This window comes from Oncorhynchus masou, chromosome 4 (assembly GCF_036934945.1).
Source record: "Oncorhynchus masou masou isolate Uvic2021 chromosome 4, UVic_Omas_1.1, whole genome shotgun sequence".
NCBI lineage: Eukaryota > Metazoa > Chordata > Actinopteri > Salmoniformes > Salmonidae > Oncorhynchus > Oncorhynchus masou.
Window position 1 is genome coordinate 8,237,282 of NC_088215.1, and position 24,036 is coordinate 8,261,317.

At 44.9% G+C, this 24,036-nt stretch overlaps 2 protein-coding genes across 6 annotated transcripts; one reads left to right on the forward strand and one right to left on the reverse strand.

Annotated features, from left to right (window-relative positions):
* Window positions 1-283: 283 nt before the first annotated feature.
* LOC135522677 (centrosomal protein of 95 kDa-like) lies at window positions 284-17,781 on the reverse strand. 4 transcript variants are annotated; one of them, XM_064949181.1, is made up of 21 exons: window positions 17,542-17,781; window positions 11,040-11,168; window positions 10,636-10,743; window positions 9,739-9,852; window positions 7,958-8,075; window positions 7,159-7,280; window positions 6,194-6,411; window positions 5,119-5,185; window positions 4,944-5,011; window positions 4,567-4,739; window positions 4,225-4,354; window positions 3,738-3,855; window positions 3,262-3,446; window positions 3,049-3,138; window positions 2,712-2,856; window positions 2,222-2,400; window positions 1,937-2,011; window positions 1,614-1,766; window positions 1,226-1,372; window positions 1,016-1,087; window positions 284-833 (listed from the first exon to the last, which is right to left on the reverse strand). In XM_064949181.1, the coding sequence occupies exons 1-21, from the start codon at window positions 17,597-17,599 to the stop codon at window positions 657-659; spliced, it is 2,646 nt and encodes an 881-aa protein (XP_064805253.1). In that variant the 5' UTR covers window positions 17,600-17,781; the 3' UTR covers window positions 284-656. The 4 variants fall into 4 exon arrangements, with proteins under 4 accessions (XP_064805253.1, XP_064805244.1, XP_064805270.1 ...); XM_064949172.1 differs by having other exon boundaries at window positions 4,225-4,357; XM_064949198.1 differs by lacking the exon at window positions 17,542-17,781 and adding an exon at window positions 14,793-15,293 and having other exon boundaries at window positions 4,225-4,357.
* LOC135522696 (probable ATP-dependent RNA helicase DDX5) lies at window positions 16,805-23,226 on the forward strand. 2 transcript variants are annotated; one of them, XM_064949210.1, is made up of 13 exons: window positions 16,805-17,017; window positions 18,244-18,421; window positions 18,528-18,624; window positions 18,723-18,856; window positions 18,947-19,012; window positions 19,108-19,249; window positions 19,371-19,531; window positions 20,009-20,181; window positions 20,342-20,452; window positions 20,544-20,605; window positions 21,048-21,107; window positions 22,592-22,813; window positions 23,049-23,226. In XM_064949210.1, exons 1-13 carry the CDS (start codon window positions 16,977-16,979, stop codon window positions 23,075-23,077), a joined length of 1,476 nt encoding a protein of 491 aa, XP_064805282.1. In that variant the 5' UTR covers window positions 16,805-16,976; the 3' UTR covers window positions 23,078-23,226. The 2 variants fall into 2 exon arrangements, 1 of the variants encoding a protein (XP_064805282.1); XR_010452719.1 differs by lacking the exon at window positions 23,049-23,226 and having other exon boundaries at window positions 21,048-22,282; window positions 22,592-22,680.
* The last annotated feature ends 810 nt before the right edge of the window (window positions 23,227-24,036 follow it).

Below are 24,036 nucleotides of genomic sequence, written 5' to 3' on the forward strand. Positions count from 1 at the left end.
AAATTGTTAGGACACCTAGTGGGTGTGCGCTGTTTGGGGTTTATTCAAACGTATTCGGTGTGCATAGGAAAGGCATACATTTCCTGATTATGACCCATACACCCTATTCTCATGGTACCTGTCCTTGTACACTAAGGATGTCTTTTTAACCATTGATTTGTTTGTTAGTACAGTAGTTTACTGGCAAAGGGAACCTTTACAGAATTCTGATTATCAACACTCTCTGGTGTTGGAAAAGCGTAGCGGGTTAGTTCAATAACCTAAAAAACGGACTAATAGGTCATTCACAGTACAATCAAATAAACAATTTATCGACATTGTTAAAAACGTTACGGGAGACAAAATCCTGCATACCATTTAAAAGGAAGAGATGGAATCAAAGAATCTTGTCCTGGCATTCATAATTAGAGTTGCATCCAATTTTCACAATGGTACCGTTTGGTTGTGAAAGACAATTCGCTGGACTACACATCTTTACCACATGACAAAATCAAAACGACAGCACAGTGAGGGAGCCATTACATTTTTTTAGCATTCTTAAATAATCAAGTATTTAAAACAAATCGAAGAGTAGGACTCCGATCCGTGGGTTTTTAGAGACTTTAGAGTTTGTTTTTAGCGGCAGGTAGCTATAGATTGCCAGCTCGTTAGCGGGGTCAGTGCAGACAGCTGGTGTTGTACTGGAAGGAAGCCATTTGCACACGACCCCGTAACCTTTGGACCTCCAGGTCGTGGAAGTAGTCGTCGTCGTCGTTCTGGACGATAATCTTCTGCAGCTCGCCTATCTCCCTCTCCATCTTGGAGCGCAGCTCCAGCTTCATCTTCTGAAGGGCCTGCAGAGAGAGAGAGAAAACGCTTTAATATCCTGACCCCCAACACCGCATGAAGTAGTCACATGCTGAACCCTGAAGAAGTTCACCTGTAAAGTATGAGCATTCATCTCAATCTCCCTAGAAATGTGCAGACAAAGTAGAGGTACATGTAGTAAATTGTGTGTGAATGAGCCTGCATTTACCTTTTCTTGGGCCTTCTTCCGTACTTGGATATCCTGTCTCTCTGTAGCGAGAGTGTCGGCCAATAATGAAAACTGAAAGATGGCAGAACAGCGTGGAATGAGCTTTCACAACAGAGACGAGATCAGGAAGCCATTTCTTGGGTCTTACTCTCCCTACTAATTCCGCATAGCGTGGTGTGTGTTCATATGAAAGAGTTGTGTTGGTTCTACCTGGTCCTTGTAATAGTTCTCCATAGATTGGATCTGGTCTCTGTGTTTTTTCTGGTGCTCCTGGCGCTGCTCCTTGGCGTAGGCCCTCTGCTCTCGGAGACGAGCCTTCTGCACCTCCAAGCCCTCCTCAAACGCCTGCTTAAACATCTGGAACACAACACACACACACACTTATACAACCAATCGTTACATGTGTTTGTATAGTCATTGTGTTCATGACCTGTTTCCTTTTGACTTTACAACAATTGTGTCAAATCTTCCCTTTAAAAAAATACATGGGGTGGAAAATGGAATGGAAAGTACAGTGTTTGAAGCTTTGAAACATGAAATTCTAGGAGCGTCTAAACCGTGTTGGGGATGGAGGCTCAGCGCGGCGTCACTAACTGACCCTCTCCTCTTTCGTGCGGGCCCTCATCATGCGTGCTCGGAGCTGGACGTGGTAGTCACCGTGGTACTTCTTGGCCCAGGCGATCTGCTGCCTCTGCTCCTTCAGACGGTTCTGAGTCGACTTCTGTTGCTGGATACGCTCCTTAAAATCCCTCTGGGGGGGGGGAGGAGCGACACGGCTGTACAGTTAGAGGGGCTGTTTGTATTATTGCTTGGTGTGTGTGTTTAAGAATGTGTGAGAGACATAGGACTGGTAATATATATGTGTGTGTGTGTCTAGCTTACATGTACGCTGAAGCTCGTGCATGTTTTTGAGTGGCTCACCAGGCGTCTGTTGTGTTCTTGCTCTTTGCGGATGATCTCCCCCAGCAGGTTGTGTCTCCTCTGAGCCTCTTCCACCTGGAGAGAGAACATTGACGCGTTAACGGGAGGAGATCGAGGTGGAAAATTTGCAATGGTGAACCCTGGTCTCAGGGCTCTGCACTTAGACATCTGTTTTAACGTTACAGACAGGTAGGAGACTTGCAGAGATCCAAGCCAAGATAAGCTAAAAACATCCCAGCTCGCCCTGTGGTTCATATGGTGGATAGTGTGTTACAGCGCCCCCACCTGGCTGGTGAGTTTAGTGCGTGGGCCCTGCCTCTGGTTGTCCAGGGAGAGGGAGGCGTTGAGGCGGTCCACCTGGCCCAGCTGCTGCTGCCACATCCTGCCCAGGGCGTGGGGCGAGAGGTGCAGGTGGGGGAACTCCTCCAGGAGCAGGGGCAGCAGGTCGTTGTCCTTCACTTTCACTGGAAAACAGGGGAGAGAGAGAGAGAGCGAGAGAAGCACAAACGGTTAATATAGAGGGACAAATCCATACCGTGCACAAAAAGACTAATGCGCAAATCCATATCAAGCTCTTTCTCCTAAGGCATATGTAGCTGTGAAAGGATTGAATAGATAGCCAAGGAAACATCCTCCATGTTAGTTTCACCGAGGCCAATGCTGTGTTTTTAGGTTCAGGGCAAATGAAGGAGAGGAAGCCACTTTGTACTTTTATTAGATTTGAGTTGATACTGTCTCCATCTCACTGACAGAGACTCCAGATTGGGGATCTTACTTGGTGGGGCTCTCCTGGTTTTGTCCTGTCGCCTGCGGCCCGGAGTCGGTTGTCTGGTCCTGGGGGAGCGGTGTTGGGTGTACACTTGGGACGGTTTGGGGGTTCGGGGAACATCTCTCAGTATGGCCTCTCTGTACTCCCTCTCCTACAGGGCAAAAGCACACACAGAACGTCTGCTGTAGATAATATTGGAACACAGTCTCTCTATCGCAGTCTCTGCCGGAGGGCTACTGGTGGTGTCTAAACACATGGTGTCTAAACGCACACACATCCCCAGGGCTACAATGAGTAGGTCTGATGCTGTTTACACACACCTCTCCCCCCCCCCCTCGCTTACCGCCTCCTGTGCTCTGGTTCGTTCCATGGCCATAGCAGCTCGTTCTCTGTCCTCGTACACTTTCAGCTCCTCCTCATAGGCTGTTTCCAGCTAGAGAGAGAGGTGTACACGCCAACTATGTTGGACCGTTCAACTTGTCTCTTTTAAAAAGGTGACCATCTTTATACTGAATGTGGCGTTGTTCAATGTGATGATGTGGCAATTCCCTCTGACCTGGCGGTGTTTGTGTTGGGGCTGTAGACGGCGGAGTTGTCGTCGGCGCGTACGGGCGGCGGTGTGTCTCTGTGTGACCCTTCCACTCACGGCGCCCTCTAGCTGACCTGAAAGGGAGCGGCAGGCCCGGGGAGGGGAGGGGGACAGGGAGCGGGTACAGGGGGATGTGGGTGCTCGCCGCGTACCTGGGAGAAGGGTCAGAGGTTAAAGTTTAAAGTCGAGGAAACGTTAAATCATAGAGTTGGTCAATAATGACTTATTGAATTTCTACATTCAGGCTCGTCAACGGTGCTTTTGTTGGAGAAGTGTGGTGCAATCTGGGACCGTATCCTCAAAGCATCTCAGAGTAGGAGTGATGATCTAGGACCTGCCCATACAAATCGTATTCCTTATGATATTAAAGGCTAAACTGATCCAAGATCTGAGATGCTGTATGAATACAGCCCCTGACGTGATTGAAGAGGTGGAGGATGTACCTGTTGGCCTCCTTGGGGGCCTGCGACACTCCATGACACTGTCACTGTGGTGAGACTGTTTGTCCTCCTCCTCGACCTCGTCGTGCTCTCCGCTCTCTCCTAGCGCTCTCTTTAACATCTGACGAGTGGAAACACACACGTTAAAACCTAGATTTACATTGCTGAGATGCCGGGGGTGACACAATCCCAGCTCCCGACACCTTAGTCCCCCCCCCCCACACACACACACACACACAATTTAGCGGTGCGATGAATGGTCAGCCGGGAAGCACGCAAAGTGAAAGCACGTCGGGTGGGATGCTTCTCCGGGTGAATGGGACTGGAAGGCTTCCATCAGGAGGTGAGACGGCTCAGAACTCGTCCCGTATCCCCACAATGGAAATATAGCTTGACACACACAGTCATTGGACTAACCAGTAAGGTCCACATAATGACAAGTGCAACTCACACACACACACACACACACACACACACGTGTACCACTCACCAGGTCCAGCTCCTCTAGTCGTCGGGACAGCTTCTCAGACATGTGGTGCAGCTCCTGTTCTTCCTTCCTGTTTCTCTGTCTACGCCAGGAGAGAGGCTCCTCACAATCCTCCTCCTCTAGTACCCTGCTACTGCTGACAGGAGAGAGGAGGGAGAGAGGAGGGAGAGACAGAGGGGGAAGGAGAGGGGCAAAAGGTAGGAAGAGTGGAGACAGAAAGGGTGAGGCAGGGAGGTGAATGTTAGATTGAGTGGCCTCTGTGTGTAACTTATGTGCATGTATATTGCTTTTCTCGCTATGCATCTACAATGCTATTCTAACCACCTCCCATTGTGTTGTTCTTACCTGAGCCCCGTCCGCCCCCTGTGAGCCCAGCTGTCCTGCTGTGTGAAGGTCTCTTCCTCCTCATCTTCCTCAGTGTCCAGTGGTGCCCTGTCCTCCAGCTCATCCTGCAGGGTGAGGAAATGAATATCTGGCTGTGTCCGGAATAGAACCCTCCTGGGCCCCACACTGGTAGGCTATAGAGAAATTTGCACAAAAAAAAAACAATTTAGTCCTTAATTAGCTGTAAATTGAACATGCATTGGACATAAATTGGACATGCATTAGCAAATCATTAGATTTGAACTAGGCATGAGGTCGACTTCAACTATTGAATTAGCCCTCATTCGAGGCATTGTAACTACAACAGTCCAAAGGCCAAGCGGTTCGTCATGCCTTACTTCCGGCTGCTCCTTGGCCTCCTCTAGCCTGGCCTTGGTTTGACTGGACACAGACTTCTCACTCTCCACTACAAATGAAAAGCATGGAGGAATAAGAGGTTGAATAAGTCAAATTGATACATGGTTTGGAGGTGCTACACATTCATTCTGCGATGCATTGGACAGCGTGCGTCACCGGGTGAGTGGTTGAAGGCTGGCGAGCGCACTCCATTGGTAACTGTGTCAGCCACTGGCCTTGGGGACTGAAAAGAAAGAGAGAGAGATGGTCATTCATTAGACAGAGAAAAGGGGACAGAGACAAAGGGGTGGATGCATTTCCACTCAATGGGGCAGGGAGAATTCACAATCAAACTGTGACAAAAGAGAACCCGTCAGGAGGAGGAGTCTCAGTGGCTAGCTAGCGGATGCTAACGACATAATCACGCAAAAGATGCACGGCGTTAACTACCGCTCCCGGGAAATGACCGTGGGTCGATATAACGCGTTGAAATACCAGTGTCACAGGCGGCAGGTTGTCTAGCGGTTAAGGTCGCTGGTTCGAATCCCCAGTCTGTCAATGGGCCCTTGAGAAAGGCACTTAAAACTAATTGCGCCTGTCAGTCTGCTAAATGACTCAAATGTATAATAAGGCTAAGTGAATACTGTAAGTAGTACACCGTCTTATCATTGTCGTGAATTAGAACGAGAAAGACAGAAACGAATAGCAGTAGTGTGTACAGGACAATTTGGGTAAATACTTTATTTAACCCATAACACAGCTCCGTACCATCACCTATAATGGTATACGTGAGCTCAAGGGGTACACACACACACACACACAGAGTTGAAGTCAGAAGTTTACATACACTTAGGTTGGAGTCACTAAAACTCATTTTTCAACCACTCCACAAATTTCTTGTTAACAAACTATAGTTTTGGCAAGTCGGTTAGGACATCTACTTTGTGCATGACACAAGTCATTTTTCCAACAATTGTTTGGCCCCATTTGGTAATGGAATAACAAGTGGAAAGTATTTGCCCCTGCTAGCGTGTCTGGACTTGCCATAGGCTTGCAGGTGGGATGTGACGTGAACTGTGAACTGTACTTGGCGGAGGTCACTTCAGAACGTGTTTCAGAACACAGTCGTTTGCTAAGAGCTTTGAAACACGGATTCAAACGGAAAGTTGATACTGTATTACAAAGCAAAGAAAAAGAGTTAAGCGTAATTTGAATTGATTCAGCGTGGATATATTTGACTAGATGGACATACCTGCGAGGTGCCAGCAGGTGCCTCCTGCTCCACTGCGGCCCCGCTGTCGAGACCGTTGGCTGGGGGAGACTGGCTACCCGAGCGGGGAGCTCTGTCGGACCTGTGGGGGGTAGTCTGGTTTTGGGGCTGCAGGGGGATGGCTGAGCGCAGGGGCTCCCTCAGTAGAGTGGCCTGGGTGCCTGGTGTTCCCGGAGCACCCGCTTGGGAAGAGGCTTCCACTGTTAGGGAGGGGTAGGTAGCTGTTAGAGGTGTAGATTTTGTAGGTCATGTCATGTTATAATAGGGTTATGCAGGATGATTGAACAAAAGGTTCAAGTGAAATATTATTTGATTTGCCTGTAAATGGTTCACTGTTCTTTAAGTAGCCTACAGTTCTGAATGATTTTTCTCAGATACAGGTCTGCACTCCTCGCTATTAATGCCTTGCCAATAACCCTGGCATTGTGGGGCGGCAGGTAGCCTAGTGGTTAGAGCGTCGGACTACAAGATCGAATCTCCGAGCCGACAGGGGCAAATTCTGCCGTTCTGCCCCTGAACAAGGCAGTTAACCCGTTGTTCCTAGGCCGTCATTGAAAATAAGAATTTGTTCAACTGACTTGCCTAGTTAAATAAAGGTAAAACCCTCATCCTGTAAGTGGCTCTGGATAAGGGCGTCTGAATGCCATGCAAATACCTCGTACAGCTACACACCAACTCGGTACAGGTACTCCCTGTACCCCCATGTTATTTTTACTCATTGTTATTCACTGGGTATGTATTCCTTGTGTTTTATCTTTAACTCTGCATTGTTGGAAAAGGACCCGTTAGTAAGCATTTCACTGTTACTCCGGTTGTGTACGAAGCATGTGACAAAAAAAATGGGATTTGATTTGAGTCTGAATGTAAATCCAGAAAGACGAGGACATTTTTTCCTTTTTCTGCATTCTATGTCATGGGCCAGGAACAAGCCTTCGGTACCCGCATACCTTCTCGTTTGGCCGTGAACGTGCGGGCGGAGTCTCCCAGGAGGATAAGCTCATTGGTCGAGCCCGTCTCCTCCGCATTCCAAGAGTGGAGGGAATGTTTGCTGCTCGACTGGACGGCAGAGCTGGAAGATCAAAGAAACATTGTAACATGATGTATCACTATCAAAGTAAACCAAAGGAAAAACCACCCAAACAGTGGAAAGTGCATCGGTGTGTCTGGTACGTGTGATACCAGTCCAAGTCAGAACAACTACAACCCGCACGCGTTTCAAAACAGTGCATTGAGTTTCCTGGTTTACGTCACCCACAATGAGTCATTCAGCTTTGTTGACTTTCCAGCCAGCCTTTCTGTGTGACAGCCGTCGGAACAGGCTGAGTAGGACATAGTGACGTCACCGAAGTTTGTGTTCCGTGTCCAACCTTAACATTCGCAGTTACTGTTGACATTTGTGTTGTGTGGTGCTCCCTGACTGGCTGTTGTGTCAACAGGATGTACCGACTTGCCCTGCACGGTGATGACATTTGAAGTGGTCCTGTCTGGTTCAGTCGGTAGACCATGGCATTTGCCAGAGTAGTGGGTTTGATTCCCAAGGCCAACCGTAACTAAAATGTATGCGTGCATGACGAAGTCGCTTTGGATAAAAGTGTCTGCTAAATGGCATTTACAAGCGTCTCGTCTCGTGACGTAGCGTCTTTGGTTGTATCAACAGCACAGGAACTCTGCTTGAACACGGAACTGAATCTGTAACCATGGAAATGTACATAGAAGCTGTAGCGTAGAAGATCTTGAAACACTCACTGCACACTAGAATACTGGGAGGCTCTCTCCATGAGGGACCTCTGTTCCTCTGTCTGGGGGACCACTGGCCCTGTAGGGAGGGGGGCATCCTCCACAGGAACACCGTTTGGTTCCTTGTCTGGAGGGAGGAAAGGGGCAGGATATGAAGAAGGGAGGAGAGAGAGAGATGGGTGATTACAGCGTGGCACAACGTGGTGACGCTGACAGGCTCCTGCTGTGAAGCAACGAGGAAACTAACAAGCCACCAGTCGACTTTCAGACCACCAATCAGTCCGTAATTATACAAATGTTTAAGTCACGTTAACACACTCGGTCAGAGTAGTAGAATAAGCACTCGGGACATAGTGATCCATAGACATTGGAGCTCATGGACAGAGTAATGATTCAACCCCATTTCCGAAAGCTGAAGAGAAACAAACAACTGTTCTAGCCATGTCATTGTGAAAGTGCATGGAAGAGTTCATCGAGTGTGACAGTAACATTATCTGTAGTGACTCATGCATAGCCTATCCTACTAATTGGACATATCAACAGGTTTAAACTAGAGCCCGGCCAGTACGTTATTCTGGGTCCGATACCGGCCGATATACTGTTTTATGCCGGGAAAATTTTAAAAAGTGTTATTTTCCCACACTGTATTCGCTTAAATTGTTATTCAAAATAACAATTGTCAAAGAAATATGGTTCAAAATGTTGATTTCTTACATTGTGAAATGACTGAGAATGGCTGCAAGTGTTAAGTAGGCATGATGTTAAGTAGGCATGAGATTCCCTTTTTTCATCCTATATATTGAATAAATCGGTTATCGGTGGAATTATCAGCCAATATCAACATAGCTGTAATAGGCCAATATCAGTCGATAATATTGGTGAACCGCGGTCTGTAGCGTCACAGACAAACATTCACAGCTCCTTTCGGATTCACCGCAAGCCACCAACCCCATCAATTTTGATAAACCAGCCTTTTTCACCAGAGCCTTCTTTCAATGCATATCATTTCAATTTCCAGAGCTGATAGTCGGTCATTAAAGTGTAATTTGTGTTTTGCGATCGGAGAGGGGGCCAGCAGACCACCATAGACGGACACAAAGGCTTGCGGAGCGCTGCCAATTGAATGGGCCAACCGCTTCCCGGTAATCCCAGAGCCAGCCACCGGGTTTAGAAAGGCCATTATGTCCACTTCATGTGTGGGTGATCTCACCCAAACAGGGTTGTGTCTCAGTCAGTGAGACAGATTAAGTTTGGGGGGGGGGTGGGGTGATATCAGATCAGGAAGAACAGGGGTGATATCAGATCAGGAAGAACAGGGGTGATATCAGATCAGGAAGAACAGGGGTGATATCAGATCAGGAAGAACAGGGGTGATATCAGATCAGGAAGAACAGGGGTGATATCAGATCAGGAAGAACAGGGGTGATATCAGATCAGGAAGAACAGGGGTGACATCAGATCAGGAAGAACAGGGGTGATATCAGATCAGGAAGAACAGGGGTGATATCAGATCAGGAAGAACAGGGGTGATATCAGATCAGGAAGAACAGGGGTGATATCAGATCAGGAAGAACAGGGGTGATATCAGATCAGGAAGAACAGGGGTGATATCAGATCAGGAAGAACAGGGGTGACATCAGATCAGGAAGAACAGCGGTGATATCAGATCAGGAAGAACAGGGGTGATATCAGATCAGGTCTTCTGACTTCAATAGGACTTCCTGGTTAAATAAAGGCCTTAATGTAACAGTTGAGAGAGTAATGGAGTAAAATACGACTTTTGTGTCTACCTCCATTTTGCGACTCCTCTTCACTGATCTGCTCGGTGAGGTACTCAAGCAGTCCGTCAAAGATCTCCAGCAGGTTCTTGATGGACTCCTTGTCCCCTCGTACAATGTTCTCGCCTAGAGCCGGGGAGAAAAAACCCATTAGGACAAGCGATGAATCAGTGGAACTATAATCAACACCACATTGTTGTCCTTTAATTAGAACTAACCGGTCTGCATCGTTTTACGGTGAATTTTATTCAACAAAGAGGCTTGTGTTTGCTCTGAACAAGGCTGTGCTTTGAAATCTAAACAGCAATTTAGCCAGAGACCCTCTGCTTGTAGCTAAATAGATCACTTGATTTTCTTTCAGCATTCATCATCTGTTCTCTCTGCTACCACACGGCAAGCAGTACCGATGCACCAAGTCTGGAACCAACAGGACCCTGAAAAGCTTCTACCCCCATGTATTAAGACTGCTAAATAGTTAGCTAAAGAGTTAACCAATAGCTAGCAGGACTATCTGCATTGACCCTTTTTTGCACTAACTCTTTTGACTCATCACATACACTGCTGTTACTGTTTTAGCTATCCAGTTGCCTAGTCACTTTATCCCTACCTATATGTACACATCTACCTCAATTACCTCGTATCCCTGCACAACGACTCAGTGCTGTTACCCCGTGTGTATAGCCAAGTTATCATCACTCATTGTGTATTTATTCCTCTTTTTTGTATTTCTCTCTATATTGTTTGGAAGTAAGCATTTCACGGTTAGTCTACACCTGTTCACAAAGCATGTGACAAATACCATTTGAGTTGGTCAGATTGACTGAATAGCTAGTGAATACCTAGGGAATAAAGGAGTAGTTACTAGTTAATTAACTGGTGAATAGTGAGTCAAGAGTAAGTGCCGCTCACCAGTGATGTGTGAAAGGCTGATCTGAAGGTAGTCCAGAGTCAGAGAGTCGATCACAGACTGGACGTTGTGGACATCATCCTCCTGACTGCCCGGGGCGGCGATGTAGTCTACACACACACACGGTTCCAAATCACAGCCTCTTGTGCACTTTGGCCACTTACTAGCTCATTGACAAAAACAGTCTTGTGTTGGCAGGTTTGACGATCATAAGTAGCACTGTGTGGCATTCTTGAAATTGTAAGAATTACTCTCCTCTAAAGCACTCAATTCTTGGCCTTAACAGCATGCAGCGCAGCCGTTTAAAAAAAAAGAACTAACATGGGACAGTTGATTAGGTCTAAAAAAAACACATATTGCTCTTTTGGTGGGCATGTTTATTGTGTCATGTTTGATGTAAACTTACCTGGGACTTTCTCCCCCAGGATGGCCTCATACAGGGCGACAAAAACATTGGCATTACAGTCCGTCACCTTTCTCAGTCTCAGGTTAAAGTGACACTTCCTAAGGATATCATTCGCCACGTCCACCCAATCTGTAAAAAGGGCCATTACACACTAAATGCAGACCTTGAATTTATGAATAAAGTGCATAGTGTAGATCATACTTCTCGGAGCAGTGATGAACTAGACTACGTTAAAACTAAAAGTGGCAGTAATAAAGCCTCCCCTGAAAAATCCAAATCTTAACCCGGAAAATGTTTAAAACTACCGGCCTGTATCGAATCTCCCATTCCTCTCAAAATGTTTTGACAAAGTTGTTAAGCAGAAACTCGCTGCCTTCCCAAAGCCAGATAATGCATACAAAACGCTCCAGTCTGGTTGTAGACCCCGTCACAGTACTGAGACTGCATCGTGAAGGTGGTAAATTACCTTTTAATGGTGTCAGACCAAGTATCTGTCCTCGTGCTCCTGGACCTTAGTGCCGCTTTTGACACCACCGATCACCACATTATTTTGGAGAGATTGGAAACCTTAATGGTTCCCAAACTTTTTATAGCCCCGTACCCCATCAAACATTCAACCTACAGCTGCGTACCCCCTCTAGCAACAGGGTCATCGCACTCTCAATCGTTTTTTTGCCATCATTGTAAGCCTGCCACACACACACTATACGAAACATTTATTAAACATAATGAGTGAGAGTTGTCGTCACAACCCGGCTCGTGGGAAGTGACAAAGAGCTCTTATAGGACCAGGGCACAAATAATAATAATCAATAATTGTACTCTTTATTTAGCCATCTTACATGTAAAAACCTTATTTGTTCATCAAAGAATGGTGAATAACTCAGCACAGGTTAATGAGAAGGGTGTGCTTGAAAGGATGCACATAACTCTGCAATGTTGTATTGGAGAGAGTCTCAGTCTTAAGTCATTTTCCACACACAATCTGTGCCTGTATTAAGTTTTCATGCTCGTGAGGGCCGAGAATCCACTCTTGCATAGGTACGTGGTTGCAAAGGGCATCCGTGTCTTAACAGTGCAATTTGCCAAGGCAAGAAACTGAGAGCAGCCCTATTCAGAAATCTGGCAGTGGCTTCTGATTAAATTCTGTGCCGTTTGAAAATGTGAAGAATTTTAAAAATGTTAATCACATTTCTATTTGGCGTACCCAAGACGGCAGGGGTAGTCGTACCCCAGTTTGGGAATATGTGGTCTACACGGACGACAAGTTTGTGCCTGGTTAAGATCTTATCTGTTGGAAAGATATCTGTTCATCTCTGTGGATGGTTTGCACTCTGACAAATCAATGGTAAGTTTCGGTGTTCCGCAAGGTTCTGTTTTAGAACCACTTTTGTTTTCATTATATATTCTATATTCGCTCTCTGTTTCAGACACAAGGAAGTGGATGGCGCAAATGTTTTACTTTTAAATCTGCTTTATCTTGGATAGGTCACTGTTTTAAATGAGAACTTGTTCCCAACTGGCCTACCTGGTTAAATAAAGGTGAAATTATTTTATTTTTTAAATACACTTGGACAAAACAGAGATGCTAGTTCTAGGCCACAAGAAACAAAGAGATCTGCCGTTTGGTTTTACAATTAATCTTGATGGTTGAATAGTCGTTTCAAATAAAACTGTGAAGGACCTCTGCGTTACTCTGGACACTGATCTCTCATTTGATGAACATATCAAGAATATTTAAGGGCAGCTTTTTTCCATCTTCATAAAATTGCAAAAATCTATCTTTATGTCCCCAAATTATGCAGAGAAGCTAATCCATGCTTTGTCACTTCCAGCTTAGACTACTACAATGCTCTACTCTCCGGCTAACCCGAAAAAGCACTAAATAAATTTCAGTTAGTGTTAAATACAGCTGCTAGAATCTTGACTAGAACCAAAAAATGTGATCATATTATTCCAATTCTAGCCTCTCTATACTGGCTTCCTGATAAGGCTAGGGCTGATGGAGGTTTTACTGCTAACCTACAAAGCATTACATGGACTTGCTGCATTGACTTGCACCTTCCTACGGTCAAAAATGACAGGCCTTATTGTCCCTAGAATATCTAAGCAACCACCTGGAGGCAGGGGCTTTCTCCTTTTGAGCTCCATTTTTATGGAATGGTCGGCCTATCATTGTGAGAGACGCAGACTCGGTCTCAACCTTTAAGTCTTTACTGAAGACTCATCTCTTCAGTAGGTCCTATGATTTAGTGTAGTCTGGCCCAGGGGTGCGAAGGTGAACAGCAAGGCACTGGAGTGACGACCGCCTTGTTGTCTATGCCTGGCCGACTCCCATCTCTCCACTGGGATTCTTTGCCTCTGAACCTATTGGGGGCTGAGTCACTGGCATACTAGTGCACTTCCATGCAATCCCTAGGAGGGGTGCGTCACGTTGTGCCAGGCTTTTTTCGCTATACTCGACTTGAGTGGGTCAAATCACTGACGTGGCCTTCCTGTCCGGTTTTGCGTCCCCAAGGGCTTGTGCCGTGGAGAACTTTGTGGGCCATACTCGGCCTTGTCTCAGGGTAGTAAGTTAGTGGTCTGATGTCAGAAGGTGAATTCACCAATTTGTAAGTCGCTCTGGATAAGAGCGTCTGCTAAATGACTTAAATGTAAATGTATATTCCTCTTGTGGTGTGGGGGATGTGCTTTGGCAAAGTGGGTGGCATTATATCCTGCCTGGTTGGCCCTGCACTGCGCGCTAGGACACTGCCTCAGGACTTCCTGGCCTGACGACTCTTGGCTGTAGCCGTCCCCAGTCTACCTGGTCGTGCTGCTGCTCCAGTTTCAACTGTTCTGCCTGCGGCTATGGATCCCTGATCTGTTCACTTCACGTGCTACCTTGTCCCAGACCTGCTGTTTTTGACCCTTTCTCTCTCCCAATCCCACTCCACCGCACCTGCTGTCTTGACCTATGAATTCTTGGCTATGAAAAGCCAACTTAGATTTACTCCTTGGGTGCTGACCTGTTGCACCCTCTACAACCACTTTGATTACTATTTGACCCTGCTGGGCATCTATTATTATATTATATATATTATCTATGAACACCTGAACATCTCGTAGAACGATCTGGCCTTAATGGCCGTGTACTCTTATAATCTCCATCCTGCACTGCCAGAAGAAGACTGGCCACCCCTCAGAGCCTGGTTCCTCTCTAGGTTTCTGCCTTTCTAGGGAGTTTTTCCTTGCCACCATGCTTCTAAATCTGCATTGCTTGCTGTTTGGGATTTTGGGCTGGGTTTCTGTATAAGCACTTTGTGGCATCTGCTGATGTAAAAAGGACTTTATAAATACATGCGATTTGATTCAGTTTGTTGACAATGCACAGCAAAACTGCTCAGTTGGTGGCAACCATCCCAACATGATTGTTGACGTATTAGCAGCTAATTTGTGGGCATGCGCGGGCAGGCACAGTATGCTGGCTAACTTTACAGTAGCTAAGTTTAGAAATGTTAGCAACACCAACTTCAGTGTGGTAAACTAGCTAATACTAACGCAAAGAACACTACTGCAGTTGGAAAACTGGCTATGTATGTTACAGTAGCTCGATAGCTAGGTTCAAGAAAAGTCCTGGATAATTCCTTAAATAGCCTATGTAGTTATTCTCCTGATTGATATGGCTAGCATTGATCTGGCTACAGTAACCACCAAGTTAGGTGCTATTTCTTCTTAGTTTGCTAGTAGATTAACCGTCGTTACCTCTATTACCTCTCTCATCTTCTTGGGTTCCCATTAGGCAGTAACGAGCGCGCTAGCTAGCTGTGTGGTAGTCAGTCGACCTGGCAACAATACTGGCTCCCTTGACCTCTGAAAATAGTTACTCGCATTGCTAGCTTGAAGCAGTACTTTTTCCAAATTTCGAGGTTAGCCACTCACTGATAAACCTTCATCATGAGAACAGAAATGAAAAAAGGTGCCGGCTGCCAACCAGAAAGTAATCGACATTTTAAAATGCAAGTGTTTTCTGATTGGGTAGTAAAACGGTTTCCACTAGTTACCCAAAACACAAAGTAAAAATGGATATACTGTAAAAATTCATGAAAACTAAAATGAGCTTTTTGGCCTTCATTTAAGGTTGGAGTTTGGCATGAGCTTGGCAGTGTGGTCAATGTTCTGGTTAGGTTTAAAAATCACATTTTAAGAAAATACATTGTAGAAATAGGCGGGGTTTGTGACTTTGTGGTCACTCGTGACGACCATGGTAAACTGGTACTTTGTTTCCGGAAGAAGCGTATAAACGATTGGGAAAATGGGTTCCTTGTCCTCTTTTTTTCTTTATTCTAGTTATTCCAGTTGACTCTTCTGTTATTTTACAAGATAGTCTGGACAAACATTTAATAAACTAAGCATATTTTTATTAAAATATCACACGGTAGACAGGGTGTTCTTCCGAGTATCTGTCTTAAAGTAGTTCCAAGAGTTTCTTAGCACAGAGGCCCAACATCGCGAGACTTCTGGGATGGCTAGATAAGCAGAACAGGACTGGGTTTGGGGATTTTTGTTGTTGTCGATATTCAGAAAATAGCGACAATTGTCTGCTAACAAAGTAACTTTAAAAAAATGTGTTTTCATGTCTTAAAAATGTTTTACTTTTGTTAAATAATTTGTTCACAGTTTAAATGACTTTTTACAGATTTAATGTTTTTACAAGGAAAAGTTATTTTATTCATGGTTGTTTCTATTGTTTTTAACATGTACTTTAAAAAAAAAATTAAATGTACTATTCAAATGCCGTTTTTATGTGTATAAATTGATGTACAAAAATATATATGAGCTGTTTTTAAAGGAAATGTGGTAAAACTTTTCCAAAATAGAAACAATAGAAACATTGCCTGCTAGGGTGCATTTAAATTCTAATAGTTCGACTTATTTCAATTTATGTGACAAAACAAGCAGTCATTGTAGAGAATCAGTGTACCACCGCAACAGTATCATTACAGGTTGCACATTTTTTTTGGGGGGGGGGGCAAACATTGCTTTTGTCGAATAAACCTGGGTCTATGGAAACAGAAGTGAAAAATGATTCCTCAGTTGTTATTTTTCTAGAAAATAAAGGCATAATCTAGATTCGAGCCAATGTCTCAAGTAGTTGAACATGTTATTACTCCAACCTCTTGAAAGTGACAAACAGACACTTTTTCATTTTCGTAAAACAAACATTGTATATGGAAGGAGTGCCTTTCGATTTGACTGCCTACACAGTCCGTTAAAACGATGACGTGTGTTTCTGCGCATGAGTTCAGCTCGCCAAAGTCGCCAACAAGTGGGGTCTGGGTTTTCTATTAGAGAAGCAGTTTCTGCCTGTCTTTGGTATCCATTATCTGTTGAGTGCATTCAAATAAACATTGGTCAAATTTGATTTGAAGATAGGTGTTAATTGCAAACGTTGGTGGTGATCAATATTTGCTTTTGTACATATTTGGTTCCCATCAATTTTGGGGGAAATTGTATTGTTACTTCTTTCAGTAGACTATTGAGAAGAAGTTGTAGCTAATGTAGTGTTCCTGTGTAAACACAATGTTGCGTCTACTACCTGCATTTATTTTTTAAATTATTTACAAGTTGTCCATGTTGAATAAGTTAATACCTCAGTACTTAATTTGGCTCAAGTAATGAAGGTTACTGTAAAAAAAAAATGGGGTAATAAACACGTCACAAACTGCCAATCAACTAACTTCCGTGACCAAATAAGGAGAAAAAGTAGTACCAGACACAGGCGCGTTGATATGTTCCAATGTGTTATGAGCGAGTGCACCGTTTGGCTGACATTTGTGTCCCCGGCATTTCTATTTTCGTGTGTCGCACTTGTAAATTATCCACTTGTATTTATCATAGATTGGTTTAGAGATATAGACCTAGATACAGTCTGTTACTTTCATACTCTGCTTAATCATGCCCGGATTTTCCGACAGAGATCGTGGCAGAGACAGGGGGTAAGCAACGCGAGTCTGTTTAGCTAACGTCGTTAGCTAGGAAAAGACGGTGCGATGGTTAGTTTTAACGCGGTACTGTAGCTAGCTAGTTACGTTTTGTTTCTCTGCCATTGGCTTTGGCTAGATGCGCAATGTTAATGCGACTTCTTTGAACCCTAATCAATTGTTAAATAACATTTTGCCTGATCTAAATGATGTAACAAGCAGGTCGGGCAAATGTTTGGCTGGCAGTTAACATTTACCTAGTTAGCTAGGTATAACGCACGTTAGCAATGGGAGATTCTCTGAGGCCTATGCTATATTTGATATAATAACGATATCCACTACGCTTGCACATCGACGCATAAAATATAGTATGTGATGTTGGTTAGGTAAGAACCTTGGAATGTTTGATAATCTTAAATGTGGCAAATTGTTTCGAATCAAAATGCCGGCCGGTTCCCTTTGTTCCTCTACCGGCCGGAATTAAAATGGCAGCTAAACTGGTTCAAACATGACGCAGAAACTAATGTAGTTAGACCTACCACGTCTTTGCATGTGTAAGCCCTTGTTCGTTGCTCTCAGTTCCATTACACAAATCATTAGATGAAGGCGTCGTTCTGTAGGGGAGTGTTAAGATAAGAGCCACGACGCTCGGTCTGAACATAAACACGCATCGATTGCGGTACGGGTTTGGAAGCATAAGGACCTTATCTTTAATATCGGCGAAATTGATACACATATTTATTGGGTTAGGGTTCCCACACGGCCATGTTACAGTGCTTGTTTACGGAAGAGAGGGTGTGGACTACCTGCACTAATTAGCTGTCTGCGTCTCAGGCACCTGTGTAAACAAAAGACTGACGTCAAACGTGTTGTCGTTTTAAAAAATACTGTCGACTGCAACGGTTTAACAGTTAAAATAATTTCACAAAGGGAAAACATACTGTGATATTAAAGTACGTGGATTTGTTTCTTTAACCAATTCACGTTTAGATGGAGTGCTTGGCGTCCAGAGCCAATTTGCCCATAAATATACACAAAGGAGTAACGTTAGTCCAATATTTGGCTAAAGGAACCTAACTTTTATCAAGGTAACGTTAGCTGTTGTAGTACTCATCAAGCCATGCAAACTCGTACGGGAATGTGGGGTTTCAGCTCCGCAATGTACCTGGCATAACTGACATCAACACAGCATCCACTGTATGCTTAGTCATCTAATATTAGGTTGTTCCCTACTATTTCAGGTATGGAGGTGCACCTCGTTTTGGAGGTGGGGGTGGTGGCAGTAGGGGTGGACCCCCACAGGGGAAATTTGGCAACCCAGGTGAAAGACTGCGTAAGAAACACTGGAACATGGATGAGCTCCCAAAGTTTGAGAAGAACTTCTACCAGGAGCACCCGGATGTGACCCGCAGACCACCTGTAAGTGACCCAGGCAGTTCTTTCCATGTGATTTGAGTGTGTGGTCTTCACCTTTTGATTCAAATGGTCTTTGCCAATGAACAACCTTTTATGTGTCCAATTGCAGCAAGAGGTGGAGAACTACCTGAGAAGTAAAGAAGTAACAGTGAAAGGCAGAGACTGCCCTAAGCCAATGATGAAGTTTCATGAGGCCAATTTTCCAAGTGAGTAAAACCTGTCTTCCAACTTTGCTTAAAAACAAGCTGGTTGTATACGATGGTGGACTTGAATCTCGTATGTAATCGAACTTTGTATTTTTCAGATTATGTGATGGATGTGATTGCCAAACAGGGATGGGCTGAGCCAACTCCTATCCAGGCTCAGGGCTGGCCTCTGGCCCTCAGTGGGAAAGACATGGTGGGCATCGCCCAGACAGGCTCTGGTAAAACCCTTGCTGTAAGTACATTGATTTAAAACAACTTTTGGTAGCATCTTTCTGGTACATATTTGTGCAGATGAACCAAGCTTAATCCCCTCCCTCCTCAGTATCTTCTGCCTGCAATCGTGCACATTCAACACCAGCCATTCTTGGAGCATGGAGACGGACCTATAGTAAGTACACCATAAGCCTCTTGACTAGAGAACATCCTTAGTTTTTCCAGGATAATTCCCGCTGAATAACACTTGTCTCTATCTTTGTCTCTCAGTGTTTGGTGCTGGCCCCGACCCGTGAGCTGGCCCAGCAGGTGCAGCAGGTTGCCGCTGAGTACGGCAGGGCCTCCCGTCTGAAGTCAGTCTGCGTCTATGGTGGAGCGCCCAAAGGACCCCAGATTCGGGACCTTGAGCGAGGTAACTATCCACCACTTTTTGTTTTTTGATCATTTGTTTTCTCAGTACGTTGGTTCTGTATTAAATCATTTTGGTGACCGAAGCAGACATCTGAGTGAGTGTTGTCTGTTCCCCCCCCCAGGTGTTGAGATCTGTATTGCCACCCCAGGGCGTCTCATTGACTTCCTGGAGGCTGGGAAGACCAACCTTCGCAGGTGTACCTACCTTGTGCTGGACGAGGCTGACCGTATGCTGGACATGGGCTTCGAACCCCAAATCCGCAAAATTGTGGACCAAATTAGAGTATGTGGCTTTGACTCAACCCAATTCCTTTGGCGAGAGTTCTTCAGTATAAGGGCTCATTCCCGCAATGATTTGCAGACTTGCTCAATACTTGCAGCTCATTTCAATTGGCAGAATTCCCATTGGGCTTTGACAAATCATTGCAGAGTCTGCATACCTCGACTAACCAGTACCCCTGCACGTTGACTCAATACCGCTACCCCCTGTATATAGCCTTGGTATTGATAATTTTATTGTAACTTTTTATAAATGTTTTACTTTAGCTTCTTTATTAAATATTTTCTTCACTCTATTTCTTGAACTACATTGTTGGTTAAGTGCTTGTAAGTGAGCATTTCACAGTAAAATCTACACCTGTTGTATTCGGCGCATGTGACAAATAAAATTTCATTCGGTTTTCCTGTAGGATCAGCCATTAGACTGCTTGAAGGATTGGATGAAATGCCAAGACATCTGTTTTCTCTGTTCTTCTCTCAGCCGGATCGTCAGACACTCATGTGGAGTGCCACCTGGCCCAAGGAGGTGCGTCAGCTGGCTGAGGACTTCCTAAAGCAGTATGTCCAGATCAACGTGGGTGCTCTGCAGCTCAGCGCCAATCACAACATCCTGCAGATAGTGGACGTGTGCAACGACGGAGAGAAGGATGACAAGTGAGTGACGCATTCCTCCTCCGCAAAGCCAAACGTCACATTCACACTGCTTCATAATTGAAGGAATTCAAACGGAAGAACTCTTCAATTGGTCAATAATTAGTCCAGGATAAAGTGAGTCATGCCAATTTGAACCCGGTCTCTTGTCTTTCCACCTAAGACTCCTCCGGCTGCTGGAAGAGATCATGAGCGAGAAGGAGAACAAGACCATCATATTTACCGAGACCAAGAGACGCTGCGATGAGCTCACCAGGAGGATGAGACGAGATGGGTAAGGGTCATCGCAATAGTGTGGCATTTAACTGGAACATCATTCTCCTTGTAATGAGTCATGCCTCTGATGTCCATGTTTGTCTGTACAGCTGGCCAGCAATGGGTATCCACGGAGACAAGAGCCAGCAGGAGAGGGACTGGGTTCTCAATGGTATGTCTGAAATATATTTCTTTTTTTGTGTCACGGCAATGTTATGGACTCGTTTAATGCAACCGATGTGTCAGATTTCGAAAACGCTTTACCGAAAAAGCGCACCATGCAATAATCTGACGACAGAGCTCAGAGACCAAAACAACCCAAACAGATATCCGCCATGTTGTGTTGTCAACAGAAGTCAGAAATAGCATTATAAATATTCACTTACCTTTGATCTTCATTTTTTCGAAGGTTTTTGCCTGCCATATGAGTTCTGTTATACTCAGATAACATTCAGACAGTTTTAGAAACTTCAGTGTTTTCTATCCAAATCTACTAATAATATGCATATATTAGCAACTGGGCCTGAGTAGAAGACAGTTTACTCTGGGCACCTTATTCATCCAAGCTACTCGATATTGCCCCAGCCATATTTAACTGAAGTCTTTTTCCACAGAGTTCAAATACGGCAAGGCCCCCATCCTTATTGCCACCGACGTGGCCTCCCGCGGTCTAGGTCAGTATGGCTTTGGTTAAACCCTCTGGTTGTTTACCTCAATATTTTCACTTTTTTAAAGAAAGTGGTTTTGGCTTTCTTTAACTTCTATGCATTTTCTGAGTTTTTCTCACCTAAAGGTGCAGTCTTTGTGGCAGGGCCTAGGCATGACAAGTTCCAGGCCTCGAGGGGGAAGGAGGACATATTGGAAATGAAGTTGCCCAACTGGCTGCCACCCAGTGGGCCTAGAGAGGTGAAAGCTCTGTGTGCCAGTAATCCTCAAGTCAAAAGGCAGTGTGGCTAAGCCTCGTTTCTGATATCTTTTTTATTTTTTATACTTGACATTATTTGTTCTCTGTCCATGGATTTTACCTGACAAATGCCTTCGTCGAGACGTTTCCAACTCAAACGTTACACACACAAAAACAAACCCTTGACGTGACCATTTGCCTTGCATGCGTTTTGTAGAGGGCACTGTATTGCAAGTCACTCTTTGAGATTTATAGCGATTCTGTTAGTTACGGAGCTTGTCCCTGAAAAAAGCATGGGTGTTTTGCAAATGTCACAGCTTTCCATTGCTATATTTTTTTTCTCCCTCACTCAAAGCTCTGGTTTTCTTGAAATGGAGAGAGCAGTTTTCAACTTACTGTTGTCGAATCGAAATTGATGAGAAACTGGCACATGTGTTTAAGGGGCTATGGGAACATCTAGAGAAAGTGAAATAGAAGAGCTTCAAAAACCAAAGTTCCTCCCTCGCCTGCTTTTTAAAAGTCATGTCGAGACCTGCCAACGAGAGACATTTTCTCAAGTGAACGAACACTGGCTTCTGGGAAGATCTTGCCTCGACGAGACTGATGGGGGCGGGGTGCTCTATGCTCTCTGAGGGGCACCACAGGGGTCAATACTTGGTCCTTTTTCATTTTTGCCTTTTTTGGGTCCCCCCTCAAATTAGTACTTGGTCTATTCGGTCTTGGCAAGACGTGCAGTGAGGCCTTTATTAGCAAGCTTCTCATGAGTGTGTACTGGGAAAAAGGACCTTCAGAACCCATACCAACTGAAAGGTCCTATATTGGCACACGAGGAGGCAACAGTGCACATAGCGGCCCTACTGCGTAGAAGCTCCTGGATGTCACTTGACAATTTGTGGGGGAGTTCGCTGCATTGGGAAAGGACTAGTGAATGCATACTCCTTAATGGTAAGACTTCAAATCCAGTTCTTTTCCTCCCCTGGTTAAAAAAGGGAGGGAGAATGCCTTAGGATTTTTTGATATGGTAAGCAAACGGAGTGTGCATCTCGTTTCTCTCTTCCCACAGTAGTATTCCCATGGAGTATTTGTATTTCTTGGATTGTGATGGTTAACCCTGTTCTTTGCAGCTCAGATAAGTCTCCAGTCTGGAACCTTTTAGCTCTCCATTCTATATGCTAACCTTGTCCTTTGGTCTGGCTGTTGTGGTGTGCAAAATCCTGTATGGCGTCCTTTTTGCCACACTGCAACACTTTACAGATGTGGAGGATGTGAAATTTGTCATAAATTATGACTATCCTAACTCCTCTGAGGACTATATCCACCGCATTGGACGCACGGCCCGCAGTCAAAAAACGGGCACTGCCTACACCTTCTTCACCCCCAACAACATGAAACAGGCCAGTGACCTCATAGCTGTGCTCCGCGAAGCTAACCAGGCGATCAACCCCAAGCTTCTCCAGATGGCGGAGGCCAGAGGAGGTAATTCCTATGGCGGATGAGACGGGAACAAGGCTGTGGTTACATCTGCAGACATAAGAAATCTATTTGAAGGGTTTTGGGGCAGAGGTTCTTAAAATAAATCAAAAAACAAGATGACCCACCTTGTTCTCACCATATTTGTCAACTATCAATTTAGTTTAAATGTCTTCACGCCACCCATCACTGCTATCAGTCTCATCACTGCCCTGTCTCTTGTTTTTGTCTTGTTTTCCAGGTCGTGGAGGGGGGAAGAGGTGGCTTTAGGGATGACCGACGAGATAGGTATTCTGGGGGGAGGAGTTACGGTGGTGGTGGTGGTGGTAGTAGTTACAGGGACAAGGATAGCGACAGGGGGTTCGGTGGGGGACCAAAGAGTGCCTTTGGCGCAAAACCCCAAAATGGAGGGGGCTACGGGGGTAGCACCTATAACAAGGGCGCTAGCTCTGGCGGTAGCTACGGCAACAGCTACAGCAGCAACGGACAGGCTAGCTTCGGCGCCACCAATCAGGTGGGTGCGTTCGGTGGCCAGAACTTCCAGGCCCCTCCACAGTTTGGAGCCGCACAGGCGGCCACCCAAAACGGCATGGGTCGCCCGCCGTTTCCCTTTAACCCACAGGCGCAGCAGCCCCAACAACCCCCACCCATGGTACCCTACTCTATGCCTCCTCCATTCCCACAGTAACTGACAAGGTGTAGCTTGTGCGCACAATTCACAACGAAACCACCCTTTTTCCCCTCTTGTCTTTTAAATCTTATATGAATATTATCCTTTGTACTGTTTAACTTTTTTTTGCTTACAGCAGGGTTGGAATTCTTCAGTAACCCCAAGCATTGAAATGAGTCCCAAGGGGGCTGTTGAAGTGCATCTTTAACGGGTGCACCTCTCCTTGACTGTTTTTATTTGTTACATTCCTCAGTAATTTATTTTTACTAAGTAATGCAGATTTTGAGTTAGTGGTATGTTTTTAAAGTGATATGTTAAGATCTTACCTGGGGGTCATGCATGGGCCTTCAAATAAAACAATTAAACTGAAGTTGTGGTGATTCATTGTTCTATTCTGATAACTCATCCAGGATTTTATCTTAGTGGATATTCAATTAAAATGACATCAGGACACAAAATAATTATTTTAGCAAACATTCCTAATTGCATAAGTATAATCATTAGGAGGTAAAAGAACGTAAGCTGATGGATGAAGACGTATCATTTTCTTGTCCATACG